We start from the raw sequence: 21,212 nt of genomic DNA on the forward strand, positions 1-21,212 counted from the left end.
GTCACTTCTTCAGCCGTTTTTCATTGACTCTATATAAAAACAGCTCCAAAAAAATGTCCGTTAAAAACGGCACGAAAAACACGACTTTGAATAAAAAACATCAAACTCAGGAGCTGTTTTCCCTGGAAAGCAGCTCCGTATTTTCATACGTTTGTTATTTTGTATGTGCACATACCCTAAGGCCTTATTCACACGAACGTATAAGACGACCGTGCTACGCGCGTGATTTTCACGCGTGTCGCATGGACCTATGTTAGTGAATGGGGCCATTCAGACTATCAGTAAATTTTACACAGCGTGAGTCCGCTGCGTGAAACGCACGACATGTCCTGTATTCGGCCGTGTTTTGCGCAGCACGCACCCATTGAAGTCAATGGGTGAGTGCAAATCGCGCTCGGCACACGGAAGCATTTCCGGGTGCCACGCGTGATGCGCGCAACAGTAGTAAAATAAATGAATGAAAACCGAAAAGCACCACATGCTTTTCTGTTTGTAAACATAAAAACAGAGTGTCATAATGATGCTGGCTGCGCGAAAATCACGCAGCCACGCACAGTATGCTGATACCAAACTGACCTTTTGCGCGCACAAAACGCAGCCTTTTTTGCGCGCGCAAAACGGACACGTCCGTGTGAATAAGGCCTTAAGGGTACTTTTTTGGAGCTGTTTTTCTATAGAGTGAATGAAAAACGGCTTAAGGCTGGGTTCACACACCCTATTTACGGACGTAATTCGGGCGTTTCAGCCTCGAATTATGTCCGAAAATACGGCTCCAAAGCACCGGCAAACATCTGCCCATTCATTTGAATGGGTTTTACGATGTACTGTGAAGACGGTAATTTTTTTTACGTGCCGCTGTCAAAAGATGGCGCGTAAAAAAGACGCCCGAGTCAAAGAAGTGCATGTCACTTCTTGGGACGTATTTGGAGCCGTTTTCCATTGACTCCATAGAAAAACAGCTCCAATTACGTCCGTAATGGACGCTGCGAAAAACGCCTGCACATGCCTTTATGTCTCAAATTCCGGAGCTGTTTTCTCCTGAAAACAGCTCCGTAATTTCAGCTGTAACGGACGTGTACGTGTGAACCCAGCCTAAGAAGTGACATGCACTTCTTTTTCGCGGCCGTTTTTTCACGGCCGTTTTTCAAAACAGCCGCGTAAAAAAAGTCCCTTCGGAACAGAACTCAGTTTTTCTCATTGAAATCAATGGGCAGATGTTTGGAGGCGTTCTGCTTCCGCGTTTTCGCCCATTTACGGCCCGAAAAACGGCCGAAAACACTACGTGTGAACATACCCAAAACGCCTGGATTCAGAGGTTGTTTTCTCTTGAAATAAGCCCCGTGTTTTTTTCTCTCAAACCGTAGGGTGTGTTGTCTTTGAAAGGGGGAGTGTTCTTCCTCCGGTGACTGACTCTGAACATTGATCACTCTTGTTTTCTGAGTGTTCACTGAGGCTGGAGCTATGGTTTCTGTCCCTTGGCTGTGGTCTTGCTGCCTGGACACACATATCTTTGCGTATATATTGCTCTTTGGACTGTTGGCTATTGCAATTCATAGAAAGCTCAGAAACAAACATGTTTTTTTTGATCCGCGGGGAAGAGCGGTGCTCATCACAGGCTGTGATTCAGGCTTTGGAAACCTGCTGGCACGCAGGCTGCTAGATATGGGTTTCACAGTCTTTGCTGCTTGTCTGTTTCCAGATGGGGAGGGCGCTCAGGCTCTGATAACACATTCCTGCCCTGGGCAGGTGAAGGTTGTCAGGCTGGATGTGACCAGTGACAAGGAGATAGAACAGGTGAAACAGTATGTGCAAGAGAACCTCCCTGACAAAGGTAAGACGATCACTACTAAATATTGTTTTTTTAACCCCTTAATGCTCTGTGACCTAATACTAGGTCATGGGAATAACCGCCCTTCCACCCCCCTACCCGGAACTTTTATGAGCTGTCACAACTACTGTCTCGTACAGCAGTTGCCACAGCTCCTTCAGTGGGGACAGATTGCGTTGTTCCCGCCGATTAACCCCTTAGAAGCCGCCGCTTTTAGGTGATAAGCACCATTGACGTCCCGCGACATTATCGCGGGCGGCGATGGTTGCTACGGCATCCGGAGGCCTAACAATGGCGTCCGTCTATGCCATCTATGGAAGCCTAGTGGGTCCTGACAAAGTCAGGACCCACTATGCTTGCTGTCAGTGAGTAGCTGACAGCTCTAATACACTGCGAAATTTAGTGCAGTGTATTGGAATTTGCGATCAGGGCCTCCTGCCCTCAAGTCCCCTAGTAAAAAGTAAAAATAAGTTGTATAAAGAAAAAAAAACTTTTAAAGTAATAAAAGTAGAAATCCCCCTTCTCCCTTAGCAGTCCCTTTTTTATTAAAAATATAAATAAACTATACATAATTGGTATCGCTGCGTCCGTAACAACCTGAACTACAAAAGTATTTAGTTATTTATCCCGCACTGCGAACGGTTAAAAAATTTTTTTTATAATAAACCATACGAGAATCCACATTTTTTGGTCACTTCACCTTCCAAAAAATGGAATAAAAAAAGATCAAAAAGTCGCATGTACCTAAATATGGTTCTGATCGAAACTACAGTTCGTTACGCAAAAAACAATTCCTCACACGGCTTTCTTGATGGAAAAATTAAAAAGTTATGGCTCTTAGAATATGACAATACCAAAAGTAAATGATTTTTTATAAAAAGTACTTTATCGTGCAAACGCAATAAGGGTATTTTCACACGCAGTGTTTTCAGCCGTAATTCGGGCGTTTTACACCTCGAATTACGCCTGAAAAGACGGCTCCATTACGCCTACAAACATCCGCCCATTGCTTGCAATGGGATTTACGATGTTCTGTTCCCATGAGCCTTTATTTTACGCGTCGCTGTCAAAATACGGCGCGTAAAATGACGGCTATCAAAAGAAGTGCAGGACACTTTTTGGGACGTTTTTGGAGGCATTGACTCCATTGAAAAACAGCTCCAAAAACGTCCGTAAAAAACGCAGTGAAAAACGCGAGATGCTACAAAAACGTCTGAAAATCAGGAGCTGTTTTCGCCTGAAAGCCGCTCCGTATTTTCAGACGTTTTTGGTCACTGCGTGTGAACATACCCTTAGACATAAAAAAACTATAAAGATATGGTATCGCCGTAATCGTATCGCCACGCGGAATAAAGTGAATGTCATTTATAGCGCACGGCGAACGCTGTAAAAAAAAAAAGCAATAAAAAACCATAGTAGAATTGCTGTTTTTTAGTCACCATGCCTCGTAAAAAATAGAATAAATGCTCATCAAAAATTCGCAGCACCCCATGAAAATTACAGTGAATTCCTCAAGGGGTCTAGTTTCCAAAATGGGGTCACTTTTAAGGGGTTTCCCCTGTACTGGTACCTCAGAAGCTCTGCAAATGCGACATGGCGCCCAGAAACCAATCCAGAAAAATCTACATGCCAAATAGCGCTCCTGCCTTTCTGAGCTCTGCCGTTTGTCCAACCAGCAGTTTATGACCACAGATGGGGTATTGCCGTAATCGGGAGAAATTGTTTTTCAAATGTTGGGGTGTTTTTTCTCTTGTATTCCTTGTAAAAATTAAAACTTTGTAACTTTTATCGGAAAAATACGTGATTTTCAATTTCCCAGCCTTATTCCACAAAATGCAGCAAAAAAACCGTATGGTCTAAATGCTCACTATACCCCTCAATAAATTCCTTGAGGGGTGTAGTTTGCCAAATGGGGTCACTTTTGGGAGTTTCCACTGTTTTGGCACCACAAGACCTCTTCAAACCTGACATGGTGCCTAAAATATAATTAACAAAAAGGAGGCCTCAAAATCCACTAGGTGCTCCTTTGCTTCGAAGGCCGGTGTTTCAGCTTATAAGCACACTAGGGCTACATGTGGCATATTTCTAAAAACGGAAGAATCTGGGTAATAAATATTGAGTTGCGTTTCTTTGGTAAAACCTTCTGTTTTACATAAAAAAAATGGAATAAAAAGGATTTTCTGACAAAAAAATGAAATTTGTAAATTTCACCTCTACTTTGCTTTAAATTCTTGTGAAACACCTAAAGGGTATGTTCACATGCCCTATGTACGGACGTAAATCAGGCGTTTTACGCCTAGAATTACGGCCTAAAAAACGGCTCCAGACCGTCTGAAAACATCTGCACATTGAATTCAATGGGTCTTTTACGGCAATCTGTGCAGACGGGCTTTTTGTTTACGCGCCGCTGTCAAAAGACGGCGCGTAAAAAGACGGCCTCCTTAAAGAAGTGCATGTCACTTCTTTGGACGTAATTGGAGCCGTTTTTCATTGACTCCAGCAAAAAACAGTCATTTTGGCGTTTTAAATTCTTTATTTTTTACGGCGTTCACCGTGCGAGTTAAATAATGGTATATTGTAATAGTTCTGACTTTTACGGATGCAGCGATACCAATTTTGTTTACTTTTTTTTTGGGACTTTAAACATATAATATTTTTTTCACTAATAACAACTTTATTAATTTTTTTTTTACACATTTTATTAGTCCCCCTAGGGGACTTAACCCAGCGATCATTAGATCGCTGGTACGATACACTGCAATACTAACATATTGCAGTATAATGGCATTTTTACAAGCTCATATAACAGCGCGATCACTGTTCCTGTCCGTTAGTCCCGTGGGTCATCTGTAATACACAGCTGACACCTGCAGCATATGGAGCGGGCTCAGCGCGTGAGCCCGCTCCATATATAACCCCCCACACCACGACATGCTATTAAGTTGTGGTGCAAAGGGGTTAATATGCAGCAGATGGTGCAAATTGAAAATTACAATTTTCCACTGATATGCCATTTTAATGCACAATATGTTGTACCCAGTTTGTGTCACTGAAGACAAATACCTCATACAATGTTAAGCGGGTCCTCCCGGATATAAAATGTCATATATGTGGACGTAAGCTGGTGTTTGGGCACGCTGTAGGGCTCAGAAGGGAGGGAGCGCCATTTGGCTTTAGGCGTGCAGATTTTGCTTTGTAGTAGTTTTGTTTGGGATTTTACTGGTATTTCAGTTTATAACATGTAAGCTGTGCGGAGTCCATAAGGGTATATGTAAGCTGTGCGGAGTACATCAGGATATATGTAAGCTGTGCGGAGTAATAAGAGGGTATAATAATGCAGTAAATAACAAATAATTCATAGATATGTGGCTGGTGTCGCACTGATAAATGGTGCCCAATCTTATCCGCTTTTGGAACGATCTGCACATTTTGTTTTGTCATATTCTGAGAGCCAGAACTTTTCTATTTTTTTCTCTAATAGAGCTATGTGGGGGCTTATTTGTTGTGGGACAATCTGTAGTTTTCATTGGTACAATTTTAGGGTACATACAATTTTTTTATCACTTTTTATTCCATTTTTTGGCAAGCAAGGTGACAAAAAACAAAACAAATTCTGACAATATTTTTTGTCCCCTTTTTTTTTTTACAATGTTCACTGTGCACTATACATGACATTTTTACTTTTTTATGAGGGTCGATACGATTACGGTGATACCATATGTATATAGTGTTTTTTATGTTTTGCAGCATTTGTGCAATAAAATCACTTTTCTATAAAGTAATTTATTTTTTGTGTCCCCATATTCTGAGAGCCATACATTTTTACATTTTCAGTCAAAAACGCTGTGTAAGGGTTTATTTTTTACAGAACGGGTTGTCGTTTTTATTGGTACTATTTTGGGGCACATGCGACTTTTTGATCACTTTTTATTCTATATTTTGGGAGGGGTGGTGACAAAAAAAAAAGTTTTGCGGTGTTCACCGTACAGGAAAAAGAATATAGTGTTATAGTTTGGGTTGTTACAAAACGCGGTGATACCAAATATGTGTACTTCTTTAACGTTTTCATTTTTTTCCTATAATAAAAGACTTATTATAGGAAAATAAGCATTTTATGTTTTTGTAACTTATTTTTACACTTTTATAAAACATTTTTATTACTTTTCACTTGACTACCTGCAGCACTGATAGCTGCTATAATACATTACACTACCTCGGTAGTGTAATATATTATAAACTGTCAGTGTGACGCTGAGAGTCACACTGACCGGAAGCTTATGAGGACCAGCCTCCGGCTGGTTCTCATAGGCTGCTGTGCATGGCAGACCCCGAGGCTGTTGTATGGCCTTCGGTTTTGCCATGACACCAATGGCAGCACCCGCAATCGTTCCCAGGGAATGTTTGTTGCTGCAACAAACTTTCCCTGCGATCACATGATTGGGACCTGAACTAATCAGGGCCCAATCATGTCTCCGGGACCAGAGGCCGGTGTTAACCGTGCGATCCGGGTGTCAGCGCTACTCTGAGACACCCGATCACGCTGCTAACACTCTCTCTCTCTCTGTCTTCTCTCTACCCCGAGCTCACACTGACAGGAGGCAGGTGGCGAGAGAATGTTCTAAACATCAAGTGCCGGGAAAGTTTGTTACTACAACAAACTTTCCCTGTGGTCGCTATGATTGGCTATCATAGCGATCACATGATTGGGACCTTAACCAATCAGGCCCTGATGAGAGCACCCGAACCAACAGCCTGTTCCGGGTGTTAGACCCGATTGCCGACATAAGGAGGAAAATAAATTATTTCAGGAAAACCTTGCATTAAGAATATGGGCATTTCCCTCAGTCTTGTATTGTAAGTTTCCTGGTATTTTACGTGCATAAATTGTGACAGCGATAAGGATTTAACAAAATTTGGCGTTCAAAATGCAATCTATATCTTGGTCTCATATCGACTATCTGTTAGTAAGTGATTTTTTTTCCCACCACATACGAGAAGTGTCAATCGAGGATCTATTTATCTCCGATCACTCTCCGATTACAATTACACTCGCTGACACTGTTGCAAGGGGGACGGATTTCATATGGAGATTCCCTTCCTTCTTAGCGAAGGATGACAGTTTCCTCCAGCAGCTAAGGAGATGGTGGACAGAATTCGAAGGGGATAATGAAGCACATCGATCTGATCCCATGTTATACTGGCTCACAGTAAAGGCCGTGCTTCGGGGGAAGATTATGCAATTCATGTCGACCCTTAAACGAAAGACAACCGAAGGGTACAGGAAGGCTAGTGACCATTTGAGGTGTGCATACACTGCATTTTTGCGTTCCCCAACTAAGGCACTGGGAGATAAATGCAATTTGATCTCTTGCTAGACATAAGGGAAAATATTTATCGGTCACAATTTGAAGCTTATCTTTTTAGATATGGCAATAAAGCGAGTAAACTGTTGGCTCGCTTAGCACATGGCAGATATACACCAACTCACATTTTAACCCTTAAAGATAAACAAGGAGTTCCTACATCAGACCCCCAAAAAAATCACAGACCCTATCTAACGGTAAAGCCCCTGAGCTGGATGGATATTCGTGGGAATTTTTCAAGACCTTGAGAGACGAAATTAGCCCCCTCTTGTCAGATTATTATACCGCCCTGCTTAGATCTGGCCTATTTCCAGCTGAGACCAAAATGGCTTATATCAAGGTATTGCCTAAAAAAGGGAAGGATCCCTTCGACCCAGGGTCATATCAACCAATATGATTATAGATCAAGTTCAGATGCTCCAGTGAAAAATCTTGGAAAATCGCCTGGCTTTATATCTACCTGCATTGGTAGGTCGATCCCAGGTGGGTTTTGTTAGGGAGCGTGCAGCAGTGGCGAATCTGCAAAAGGTATTGACAGTGTTGGAAGGAAATGCTCTGGCATGTAGACTGAAGTGGATCTGCAACTGGTTCAGAAATCCCCTGCAGGCCCTCGCGTCTCCGTCGTTGCGTGGAGGTAGTGACAGCGAGAATTGGAAGTTGGCACTGGTACTGACAGGAGGTGTAGCAAAAGGAAGAGCTAGAGTAACAGGAACAGGTGCTGTGGCGGCTGCAGCTTGCGCATCCATCCGCTGTGCAATGGAATTCACCGCCAGAAGGAGTTAGTCCTGTCGTGACTTGTGACGTCATGATGGTCTTGGGTTGGTCAGTGGGGTCCATGGCCTTAATGTACTGTCACGATCTGTTGGTGTGTGGACCCACTGTGCCGCACCGCCGTAGCGGGATAGCAGCTGGCCAAACTACAGTGTACCAAGTCAATATATATAGTCCAAGCACAAGGGTACCTGTGACAGACTGTAGTAACAGCAGGTACAGACGGTATCTTTAGCAGCAGGTGATGCAAGATGTGGCGGAGGACACCAGACATGGTGTAACATAGCAGGCGTAATAGACCGCACAACGCAACTCCACACTAGAGATGGCACAAGAACATGTACAGCACGGGATACAGCATACGGGTAGCAGGGCACGAGAACACAGGGAACAGGATACGACTACGGAACCATTTGCAAGACTAACAGAGGAATACGAACAACGCTCAGGCAAGAAGTGAAAGGGCAGAGCCCTTTTTATAGTACAGGGTGATCATGGGTTTATTAGAACATTCTACATGTGCGTGCACTGGCCCTTTAAGGCCTGGCACGAGCGCACGTAGCGCGCACCCAACGGTAGACAGCGGAGCAGGAGTGAGTGCTGGTGTCTCCTAGGAAGACGCAGGCCGGCACTCACAGATCCATGGCCGCGGCCGCCAAGGGTTGAGTAGGAACGACGGTCCGCAGTCGTGGACGCTACAGTATAGGGGTGGAAAGATGGAAAAAATCAGGTGCCGAGAAACTATTCACTAAATGGAGAATCTTTATTTAGTCACATTTTACTGAAATAGCAGTAATTGTCACACCAGTTCGGCACACTTGGTATCCCCTACTGCTTGGTATCATGGGGAAGTTCTGAAAGGCACTCTTGGGGGGCTGCAACTCATATCTTAATTAGAGAGTGCTGTTTGGAATCATTCACTCTTATTGCCTATCTGTGCTGTTATTTGTGATTGCCAGAGTCGTGTTCTGGGGGAGGGGGATGGATTGTTTTCGCTCTTATGATATGGAAAAGGTTATATGCCATGTATTTTTCTTTATTGTATGGTGTATCCTATGTGTTGCTCTACTATGAGCATATTATTTGTGATCTTTATATTTGTTAACAAAATTTTCTCCATAAAAATGTTTAAAAAAAATAATGCAATTTATTATCCTATTTGCCCTAGTTGTGAAGGTATTCAAGGTTTACGTAGCAAAATCAAAAGATAGGGGGCTACAGATGCAAGAGGAAAATATGTCCTTTTTGCCGACTACATGTTAATATTTTTTAATTTATTTATATGACATAAGGTTCAATTGGACTAAATCTACAGTCCAGAAGTATTTGGACAGTGACATAATTTTCATAATTTATCCTCTGTACACCACCTCAATCGATTTGATATAAAGCAATGAAGATGTGAGTGAAGTGTAGACTTTTAGCATTAATTCAAGGTTTAGCACAAATATTGCATTTACCGTTTAGGAATTACAGCCATTTTCTACATAGCCTCTTGCTTCACCCCGTGGATTTGTCGCCTTCTGTTTGACTCTACGGTTTGACCTCTGGCTTAGACTTCTAATTCTGCCTTCATTTCGCTTTCTGGATTTGTTGTCCCAGTTTGGACTTATGGCTGCTGTCTGACCACCCTCCAACCTTTAGGGTATGTTCACACGCACTGTTTTCAGACGTAATTCGGGCGTTTTACGCCTCCAATTACGCCTGAAAAAACGCCCCTAATACGCCTACAAACATCTGCCCATTGCCTGCAATGGGTTTTACGATGTTCTGTTCCCACGAGCCTTTATTTTACGCGTCGCTGTCAAAATACGGCGCGTAAAATGACGGCTCGTGAAAAGAAGTGCAGGACACTTCTTGGGACGTTTTTGGAGCCGTTTTCTCATAGACTCTATTGAAAACAGCTCCAAAAACGGCTGTAAAAAATGAGCGCAAACGCCACGAAAAACGCAAGTTGCTCAAAAAACGTCTGAAAATCAGGAGCTGTTTTCCCTTGAAAACAGCTCCGTATTTTCAGACGTTTTTTGTGAAGCGTGTGAACATACCCTTATTGCGTCTCGCTGCCAATCAGTGACTATTCTGGGGAATGCTTCCTGGGGATTCAACCGGTTAAGTCCAAACTTCCTTGTGGAGGTCCCTGGTGAGGAATGGAAAGATCCCTTAGACTCCGTAGCTCACTACAGTCAGCGCCAGACCGATTGCAGTGCTAAGGTTCCACTTTTCAAAGTACACCTAACTAACGGGCATATGATGTGGTCGTATTTAAAAATGAAAAATAGTTTTTTTGGAGAAGGTACTTAGTATTGTAGAAAATGTAACCATGTTGAAAGGTAAGAACATGTATCGTCAAAAAATAACCTATTGTTTAAATCAAGTTTTTATGTTAAACATATATTTTTGGGTGTTAGAATTTGCGATGTTACTATCTTTATTAAAAGATTTTACACTGGCCACTGAGTCTTAAGGCCCTATTACAGGGGCCAATTATTGGGCAAATGAGCATTCATATGAAGGCTCGTTCCCGATCATTGCCCTGTGTAATAAGGTAACGATCAGATGATTATTGTGCAAACACTCGTTCATCGACTGATCTGCTCTTTTATGCAAAATGAAATGATGAAAATATATAGGGACGAGCGATCGTAGTAAATAGCGCTCGTCCCTATGCATATCCAATCATTGCCTCGTGTGATAGGAGCAAACAAGCGCCGATCAGCAAGCTGTCTCGGTGATACTTCCTGTTCTGTATAGATAATTCTCAGCTGTCATCTCATTATCACAGGCAGGATTACAATGAAAGGTAACATCTCTATCATAAACCTGAAGACAGATAACACAGCATGACACTAGTGACAATCACCCCCTCCTCCTCCTCCCTGCTCAGTGATCTAGAAGTCAATAGGTCACTTTCTGGCTCGGGTTTCTTATGTCTATGTGGCTGCTATAAAGCAAATCTCTCAACTACTCTAATCTTGCATAGAAAATAGAATTAAATAATATATACCAGGAAATAAAACCGGTAAGGAAAAAAGGATATGTTGCAGTATGTCGTTTTAGTTCATAAAAAATATAGATGATACATTCCCTTTAAATTTCTTCCTTTAACCACTTTATCCAGGTTTAAACTTTATAAAACGAGATTTATTAGATTTGTTTGGCCGACAGTCTTTTTTCTTACTATATCACATACATGCACGCTCATTGGAGAATGCATGTTTATTTTAAGGGAGTGGAGTAAACCGCTGCCAGACACTTATGGATTGGCCTTATCTCTGGTGGCAACAAATGATTAAAATCCAACATCCCCGATCCTTCATTCCCCCAACATCTGCTGTCGAAGGACAGTCAAGAGGCCCCCCATTTACATTAGATCATTGGCTTACTTTGATCTAATGTGTTCGGCCAGCTTTAGTCTTCTTAAATAAATGATATGGCCAAGTCTCCCTTGAATCATAAAGAAAAATCTAATTTTTACATCAAACAATCACAATAGAAATTGAATTTGTTTTCTATAAGAAATAATCTTGTTCCACCCACCTCATGATATGCAATATGTGCTTGTATTTAACGTGCACAGCTATCTCCGAGGTCTACTGACCAGACTAAACTAATTTGCAGTTTTCATGTCTACTGAGCAGGATTTGTTCTCTTGTTTGAAAATCAAATTGTCTTCGGTATGTGTGTTTATGCATATTTATATATTGTCAGGATATGTGTAGATGGGGGTCGGCATTGAAAGTGTAGATAACGTTCAAGATTAAAGTCCAAAAGTTAACAAGTGCTTATCTAGCATACAAGATTTGAAGTATATAAACAAAACAAACGCCGTGCCTGTCTGAGCGCTAAAGGGCCTTTTACACTGGCCGATGCAGCGAGCGCCGATCAACGAGACATCGTTGATTGGGGCTCGTTTGCTCCTGTCACACGGAGCTATGGATGGGGACTACCGGTTGTTACTTAGATCGCTCGTCCCCATATATTATTATCATGTCGGCAGCGCGTCTCCCTATTTACACAGGGAGATGCGCTGCCGACAACGATAATATTTAACTTTTATAAAACGATACGATCAGCAGATGAATGAGCGTCTGCTCGTTCATCTGCTGATCGCTGCCCTGTTTGCACAGGGCAATTATAGGCCAGGAGCGTTATATGAACGCTCGTCTGCACGATAATCGCCCAGTGTAAAACCCCCTTAACTAAACAGCAGGTTTCCTCACCTATTATTAACCATGAGTACAATGTTCCTTGTATCAGACTTTCCACACTATCCTTGTGTGGATTCCTAGGCTCTGACCCTTTTTATGGCTCAGTAACGAGCCCAGTATCTTCACATGAGCTAACTGGGCTAGGGGTAATGTCCGTACTGGAGTAGAGAACAGAAGGATAGGTCCCAGTATCAATCATACCTGCCATTCCATAGAAATTCAATCTCAGAACACATTCAACAAAAGCCATCTAGGGATTTTCCAGGGCTGTATTTTTATACTGATTACTTATCCACAGGATAGGTCTTCAGCATATGATTGGTAGGGGTCCGAAGCGATGCATTGGTCGGTGCCGGAAGCAGAATGCTCTGACCACTATATAGCTACTGCAGCTCTGCTTCATTCCACTTGAATAGGAGCACTGCAAACTGCAGTACTGCAGCACGGTCACTATATTGTGAACAGAGCCTTCTGCTTCCGGCGCCCGTAGGCAGCTGTAAAAACTGATTGGTGCGGGGTCCGGTTGTCGGGCCCCCACTGATCATATACTGATGACCTATAATGTGGATAATTCATCAGTATAAAAAAAACAGACAGACACGTACGGACAAGCAGCTATTTTTTTTTTCGTTTGCGATATAGTTATTACTCTTCTGCTTTGATTACCGGCTGATTTTTTTTCTTTCTTTCTTCCAGGGCTGTGTGGACTTGTAAATAATGCTGGTATATGCATGTGGGGAATGGTCGAATGGCAAACAATAGAAAAATACCAGAGAGTTCTTGACGTCAACTTGCTGGGAAGCATTAGGACAACCCTGGCATTTGCTCCACTGATCCGAAAAAACAAAGGTGACGTAATACATATCAATCAGCATTTCCTAATCCAAGCTCAGATCATGGTAACAAGTGTGTGTTTTAAGTCTGGGGCCTAGTGACAGGGATCTGCGTCCCGTCATAGGAGCAGAGCAAGGAAAATACCAGAAGCACTGGATCCGTTGCATGACGGAAACCATCGGCGCCGGACAGAACTTATTGACTTTAATTAGTTCCGTCGGTTTCCTGTCATGGTGTCCGTCGTTTGACCAGACAAAATAGTGCAGCATGGAGCTCTATTTTGTCTGGAATTTTTGATGGATCTGTATCGGTGGCCCCTACTGGAGCCTCCAACGTAGATGTGAACGAAGCCTAACTCCGCATAAAACCTAACCATTCACATGTAACACTCAATAGCTACACCATGTCATAAACACAGGGATCCAAAAAGAGAAAACTGTGTTCTTCTGTCATCTTACTTTCCTTCAATAACAAAAATGTGAATCTGTATGGGCCATCCATTTCTGATGTCGTGACACAAAGCTGCTATTTTGTTATTACTTGTGGAATATTGGGGATAACCGTAGTCACACCTGAATTTTCCTGTTTTGTGTAAGGTTATTAGACCACTTTCACATGCAGAGAGTCGTCCCCACCCATACCGCACCCCAAAAAACTGCAGTTATGGTTTTGTCAAATTTCCTAGGACAGTTTCTGTAGAAAATCCCATTCAGAGCAACGTAACATCCGGGGAAATATACTGAGGTCGCATTAAGACAATCATAATACAGCTTTGTACTGGAGCCATATTTTGAGTGACAAGAATGGATCCGATCCCATCAGGCCACAGCAAGGAAATCTTTCCCAAACAAAACCTTTCTTGCTCTTGAAACGGAATATATGGCTCCTGATAAAGTCCTATTGCGGCCAGTTGTTTACATTTTAAAATTTTACCACCACTGATCACTAAAGGCAAGTTTACACCTGCATTGGTCTACTTCATTAGAGAGCAAAACAACGAAAATACCGGAAGCGCCAGTTCGAAGAACACAACCGATGCTTGACGGAACCCATTGACTTTAATGGGTTCCGTCGGGTTTCTCCGTGGTTTCCAGGAAACAATAGTGTAGCATGCTGTGCAATTGTTTCTGGTATTTTCAGCCGGATCGGTAATGGAGGCCCCTAACGGAGCCTCCAACGCAAATGTGAACAGGTCCTAATAGTTTTCCTTATACTAGTGAAAAAAATGATACAGTTAATATACATATGTAGCAATCCTTAACTTGACTATTAAAACATTATATATACACAGCGGCAGGAAACATTAACGTGACTTTTTCAATGGCCTTGCAATGGCTTTTGTTGTACACTGCAGCAAGTTATCAGTCAAATTAAACTCTGCTACATCTGTGCTGTTCTGAAAAATTATAATCACTCTAAGGGTATGTGCACACACACTAATTACGTCCGTAATTGACGGACGTATTTCGGCCGCAAGTCCCGGACCGAACACAGTGCAGGGAGCCGGGCTCCTAGCATCATAGTTATGTACGACGCTAGGAGCCCCTGCCTCTCCGTGGAACTTCTGTCCCGTACTGTAATCATGTTTTCAGTACGGGACAGTTGTCCTGCAGCGAGGCAGGGGCTCCTAGCATCGTACATAAGTATGATGCTAGGAGCCCGGCTCCCTGCACTGTGTTCGGTCCGGTACTTGCGGCCGAAATACGTCCGTCAATTACGGACGTAATTAGTGTGTGTGCACATACCCTAAAAGGGGGCACATGTATAGAAACAACTGTCACAGTTCTGTGGTGTGAGATAAATCTGGATTTGTAAATGGTACAATTACATCATATTTATAAGGGTGTATTCACACATTGCGGTCAAATCGCGGTATTTCTAGTGATTTTGGATTTTTAGATATTTATTAATACACATGTGCTCCGGCCTAAGCGCATGTGTTCTGCTGCATCACTATTTATTTATGTTCGTTTTTCTTACAATAATTTTAGGACGAATTGTGTTTTTATCAAGCATTAATGCATATGTAAGTTTCATGAATAGCACATATGCATTGACAAAAGCTGGACTGGAGAAATTCTGCGATTGCCTTAGACTAGAAATGAAGCCGTTTGGAGTGGAGGTAAGACACTTTTATTTTATTCTTTACTAGCAGTGGTAAATAAAAACCACCCCTTATGACCTTATAGTCACAATGTGTATTGTCAGCCTAACCTGAGCTTATAAAAACAGCTGGGCAATATGGCCGTAGCCGTGTGCATGGTCCTAGATTACGGGCATGGATGGCCACGGACTCTCACTGGCATTTGCGGGCTGTGCTGCCATTATAAAGTATAGGAGCACGGTCTGCAAAATCAAAACATTTCCTATTTTTTGCGGGTCATCGTTACGGCCTTGACACTTACCCGTAAATATACGGGAAGTCCATGGGCCATGGAAATTAATCGATCATCATTTTTATTAGCAATTACCGATCCGTAATTGCGGATAAAAATTATGCTTGTGTGCATGGGGCCTTAAACTTCAAACTCCTCTCACTTTTTTATTTTTCTTCCAAGCTTATTGGTGATTCTCGATTTTAATCTAACTTTTTTTTATTCTTTTAGTAAACAATTAGGTATTTCCTTTTGTTCACAACAATCAATCAGAGTCTGAAGCAGCCACCTGGACTTATAGACTGTATAGAAGCTGCTGAACTGATGGTGCTGGTATGTGGGCTGATCTCTATGCATTTGCACAGTAAAAACTCCCAACATTTTACTATGTAAATGCATAGAGATCAGCCCATACATCACCACCACTATCAGTTTCTATAGGGGGTAATTAATGATATATGGCATGTTGAACTCTATGTAAGTCCTTGGGACAACAAATGTATATCTGCACAGACAAAGCCCTATAGATACTGCTATATCTATAGGGGATAGTCTGCAAAAAATGCATTTGTTGTCCAAGTCCCCCATATAGATTCTATATGAGGCCAGGGGCTGTATACGTGGCTCTGGCTGCAATGCTCCAGAGAAAGACTGTTTGTGGTTCAAGCTTTAAAGCACAGTGATGGCTGAGAGAATGTCTGTCCCCGTTGAAACAACTGGATATATCTCTGTAAAGAAATAAAACATCCTCACCAAACCTGGGCTTACTGCTCTAACTCCTTCTGGGAGTCTATTCTCGGGACAGTTCAGGATCTCAAGGGTTGGACCCTTCACTGATAAATGTTTTATAACATATCAGAATAAGACTGATATGGGGTGGAAAAAAGTTCCTCACCAGTTAGGCTGGGTTCAGATCTGCGTTTGTCTTTTTTTCGTTGTCCGGCTTATACGAGCAGAACAACGAAAGAAATGGAAGTGTCGGATCGGTCACATGATGGACACCAATGGCTCCCATTGATTTTAATGGTCGGGTTTCCGTCATGGTGTCCTTCATTTGTTGCGATGCAGATGTGAACCTAGCCTAAAATACAAGTTGCTCTCAAGTCACATGGCAAGGACTGCTCTGTTGATATTGAAGCTGTTGCGATGACCCTCCACGCGATCACATAAAACACTCTGGTGCTATTATAATTCTCTTATTGTTATAATTACTTGCAGGTATGCATTATTCAGCCCGGCAATTATGCTCCAGCGACAAAAATCCTACATGTGGCTGCAGATAAAGTCTGGGATTCTCTCCCTGCAGAAGCAAAGAAGGTTTTCAGCAAAGAAACTGTAGAAAATGTAACATACTTTGTAAAGAAGGAACTTGATCGCGGCAGCAAAAAAAGCTATGAAGTTGTGGACACCATTGTAGACGCTCTGACATCACCTACGCCAAAAGCTCGTTATCTGATTGCCAGTCTTGCAGAGAAAGTTGGTGTTTACTTATATTTATGGCTTCCAACATTTCTTTTTGATAAAATTTTATTTTCGGCCGCACCAAAAAGTAAGAAAGGGCTAAAAAAAGGTAACTAATGTATTTCCGAGAAATTCTGCCTTCTTCAAGGATAGGAAATCCTTAGAAACTGATAAAAGGGTTATTGACGGAACATTCTGACTAATGTTAGTTTACCATCAGTTTCTGAGAAGCTAATTTAAAGATGACCATCAATATTAAAGGGATTATGACATACATGTGCTGGGGCAAGAAAGAGGACATATCCATTGGCTAAGTAACTAGGAATAATGGTGGAATAATGACGAACAACTACTTTACTGTGCGTGTATTTACTTGTATAGCATGGCTGCCTGTCTCTAGATAATGTACAACATGGCGGCCTGTCCCTAGATAATGTACAACATGGCGGCCTGTCCCTAGATAATGTACAACATGGCGGCCTGTCCCTAGATAATGTACAACATGGCGGCCTGTCCCTAGATAATGTACAACATGGCGGCCTGTCCCTAAATAATGTACAACATGGCGGCCTGTCCCTAGATAATGTACAACATGGCGGCCTGTCCCTAGATAATGTACAACATGGCGGCCTGTCCCTAGATAATGTACAACATGGCTGCCTGTCTCTATAGATGATTTATAAAATGTCTGGCTGTCTCTAGGTGATGTCTTCACACATACAGAGGAGACAGGGAAAAAAAATGTAAGAGCTGCTCCTAGACAGACACTGATAGATGATGAGATGCTGATGTAGTGTGATCTGAATGCCAATGGTCACACGATGTGTGGGTGGTGGGTTACATGACTGACGCCATGTTTAGTCTATTAAGTTAGCCCATGGGTGCATTACTGCTGTTTAGATTAATATGTGGGCTATACCATTTTTTTAGACAGAGGCGACTGCATTGTTTTAAAAAAAGCTATGTGAGCAGAATTTTAAATACATGTATATTAGAAAACGATGATTTCCTAGTCTATAAATACAAAAAATGAAACCTAAAAACTTGAAAACCACTTTTAGTGACTTTGACCTGGCAGCTGTGGGAACAGAATAGTAAACTTTTTTAGCAATTGACTGGCCACCCCTGAGTTTAAAGATTAAGAACATTTAAAGGGAATCTGTCAGCAGTTTCGAGCCCTGAAATCTGCTTACAATGCTATATATAAGGTGGGGAGTGCAGTGAAACTATACCAATGGTGTCGGTCTTGCAAGTTGCATGACCGAGAAACCGCCGTTTTCATGACCCCAGCACCACAATCACAAGTGCCACGGAGTCGGGTGTTCAGGCTCTCCTAACTGAATGCTGCCAGCCTCACCCCTCTGCTCTGAGTGACTATAATGGGGCCACCTTCGGAGCACTTGCACATGCGGCTCTGGGGGCATTTGAAACGTCCATTTCTTGGTCATGCAACTTGCATGACTGATGCCACTGGTATAGTTACGCTACACACCTCACCTGGTATATAGCACTGTCAGCAGTTTTGAGGGCTCAAAACTGCTGACAGGTTCCCTTTAATGTGTTTTGGATTACCTCGTTCCTGAGAAGCAGAAAATTCCACAACTTCTAAGGCCGAATTCAGACGAACGTGGGGAAACTCGGACGTGAAAAATGGCAGTTTTTCACGTCCGAGTTGCCCCCGTGCGGAACCCGTTTCACGGATCCCCATACACTTGAGTCTATTGAGGGATCTGTGAAAACAGAACAAAATAGGACATGTTCTATTTTTCAACAGACGCTTCACACGGTCTGTTGAAACAACGACGGTGTAAACGGTCCCATTGAAATACATGCGACCATGTGACGTATACCACGGTTGTCTGAATTCGGCCTAAGACTGAACACTGAAAACAGGGCCACCATGAGAAATATCTGGGCCCAATACTGGTAAATGGTAATGGTCCAGGAACTCCCTATTTTTTTTATTCTCCTTCATCTTGTATCTTATTGCATACATTTGGTGGGCACCTTAGGAAATCTCTTATATAACCAATGTGAAATAAAGTAGCATAACATGTTCTCTAAATACAGTCTCTCAAGACCTTACCATATATTTTGTGGGTCCATGGGGGAGGGGAACATAGGACTAATCAGGGCCTATATATCCACACTTATGTAAGTAGGTGGCAGCACACAGGTGAGTTTCGGGCCCTTGTTTACATGGTCCCCTAACTGCATCAGATGGTACCGTACACCTTTAGTGCCCTGATGGCAGCTGTGATTGGAGATATTTACCAAAAGCACGGGTTATATCCCTGCAGATTTCTATAAAAAACTGAAAACAAGTCACCCAACAGGATGGAAGCTAAAATAAATAGAATTGGTAGAAACAGAAATATGGAAAAATGTGATATTGTAGTAATTTGTTGAGGTTTCTATGTTATTTTATAATAAGTTTTCAGGTTTGTTTTTTTTATGATGCTGAAGAATTAATAATTTGTACTTAAAGTGTAAATCCAGGTGTATTCAAATGCAAGAACAATAAGTTACTATATAAAAAAGCAGAAGGGTGCGCTCACACTTGCATTGTACTGTATTTCTGCAGTGTAAACATGCAGAAAACTTTACAATGTATGCCTATGGAAAAATATTCAGCAAAGCAAGAACCAGGAAAATCTGTTTGTGCCATAGACATGCAATGCAAGTATGCCATGTGTCAGCGCACCCTAATGTTCTCAAATGCTGCACAATGTTAGTCCGGCTGTAAGGGTGTGGACTGGTTTTGTATATGGCCCGATGCAGGTGTGTCGGAGAAAAGATGGTATGAAGACAGGAAAATTCTTGCAACTCAACTTTACTGGGCCAGTGATTACGTCAACCCCGGCCACAGCAGGAAAAACAACAACACTTCCCAATATGAGAGGCACAGTTCTTAGACACGACTCAGGCATGTAGATGATGGCTAGCTCACACTTAATCGCGGACAGAACCAATGGCGCTCATACAGGTGCCGGTCAGCAAGTTCAGGCCTACTGGGCCACAACTGGCTGCACCCTGTACACTTTTCCTTCCTGGAGACTCTGTGAGGGCTCATGCACATGGCAGAGCTCTGTGCACAGATGCCCATAGAGCCTCTGTGAACTGCTATACAGACCCCATCAAGAAATGCTTGTAGGTGAGAACACTTCCTCTGTACATACAGAGTCTGAGGGAGCATGACACCATTTTTTGCCATGCTGGATTTGTATGGATTCCAACAGAAAAAAAAAACCACTGCATGCCTATTTATGAGATTGGAAACATATGGTGGTAGAGTAGAGGGCTCATGGACGTAAGGCAGCCCTATTACAGCTCCCTACAATATGGAGCCATAACATGGCTGTCTTAGGCGGTCTTCACACAACCATATTCAAGTGTACCCAAACACGTAGCGGATTTGATACGTTCAGATTTTGATGCGGATACAATGTGGATTTCACGCCTACATTGAAAAAGGTGAAATTCGCTGTGAACAGCTACAACAGAATGAACCTGCTGCGGATTTGAAAATTTGCAGAATGCTCTGTTTCCATGCAGTACGTGGATGAGTTTTGTTTAAATCTTATGCACATGGCTGTGACTGTAATCTTTGTGCGGCTATTACGCACAGAAAATCTGCAGCATTTCCGTCCCGCGTGCAGGGAGCATAAAGGTAGTATTACACGGCCCGACGTGGGCCGTGTAAACGAGTGCTGAGCAACGACACAGCTCGTTGATCGGCGCTCGTTTGCTCCTTTCACAAGGAGCTAGTATGAGGACGAGCAGTCGTTACTCCGATCGCTCATCCCCATACATTTCTATCATGTCGGTAGCTCGTCTGTTTACATAGGGAGATGTGCTGCCGACAACGATAAAAAGCCTATAAGGTGTGGGGTACAATTAACACAACAATGTAGCAGAAAAGAGAATAACAATCTTTATTGAAAAAATCACAGGATTAAAAAGATGAGTCATGCACAGCATGAAAGTAAAACGTTCATCTGATGCCAGAGATACAAGTGCACCATGGGTGGGTAGACACATATATATGGTAATAACAGCTATGTTGAACAAATAGACCATACAAGTTGATTAGAAGTCAATCAGAGGGAGCAGAGATTGTAAAACACAAGTGAAAATAGATATCATATTTTAGATAATAATGCAAATACATTAGTGAAGTCTCTGTATCAATACAAGTTAGAAAATATAACCAGTACTACTCTGAGTGAGTCCGGTCTATGGATAAAACAGCAAAGAAAAATGAATGTAACAGGTCACATACCCATGGTGATGTCTCAGGCAGGAGAGATCGTCAGACCCGACGCGCGTTTCGGCGGGATGCCTTCGTCCGGAAACGACCATCCTGGGAGGC

At 42.4% G+C, this 21,212-nt stretch overlaps 1 protein-coding gene across 1 annotated transcript; it reads left to right on the forward strand.

Moving 5' to 3' along the window:
• Positions 1 to 1,392: 1,392 nt before the first annotated feature.
• LOC142760119 (retinol dehydrogenase 7-like) lies at positions 1,393 to 17,842 on the forward strand. Its single transcript, XM_075863071.1, has 4 exons — positions 1,393 to 1,831; positions 12,867 to 13,019; positions 14,996 to 15,126; positions 16,598 to 17,842. The coding sequence occupies exons 1-4, from the start codon at positions 1,462 to 1,464 to the stop codon at positions 16,955 to 16,957; spliced, it is 1,014 nt and encodes a 337-aa protein (XP_075719186.1). The 5' UTR covers positions 1,393 to 1,461; the 3' UTR covers positions 16,958 to 17,842.
• Positions 17,843 to 21,212: the final 3,370 nt, after the last annotated feature.

Source organism: Rhinoderma darwinii, chromosome 4 (assembly GCF_050947455.1).
Source record: "Rhinoderma darwinii isolate aRhiDar2 chromosome 4, aRhiDar2.hap1, whole genome shotgun sequence".
In the NCBI taxonomy this organism is placed as follows: Eukaryota; Metazoa; Chordata; class Amphibia; order Anura; family Rhinodermatidae; genus Rhinoderma; species Rhinoderma darwinii.

Coding starts and splice junctions, on each gene's coding strand:
- LOC142760119 (XM_075863071.1), top strand. CDS start 1,462: ATGGTTTCTGTCCCTTGGCTGTGGTCTTGCTGCCTGGACACACATATC. Junction 13,020..14,995: donor ACTGATCCGAAAAAACAAAG/GTGACGTAATAC, acceptor CAATAATTTTAG/GACGAATTGTGTTTTTATCA. Junction 15,127..16,597: donor TGAAGCCGTTTGGAGTGGAG/GTAAGACACTTT, acceptor AATTACTTGCAG/GTATGCATTATTCAGCCCGG.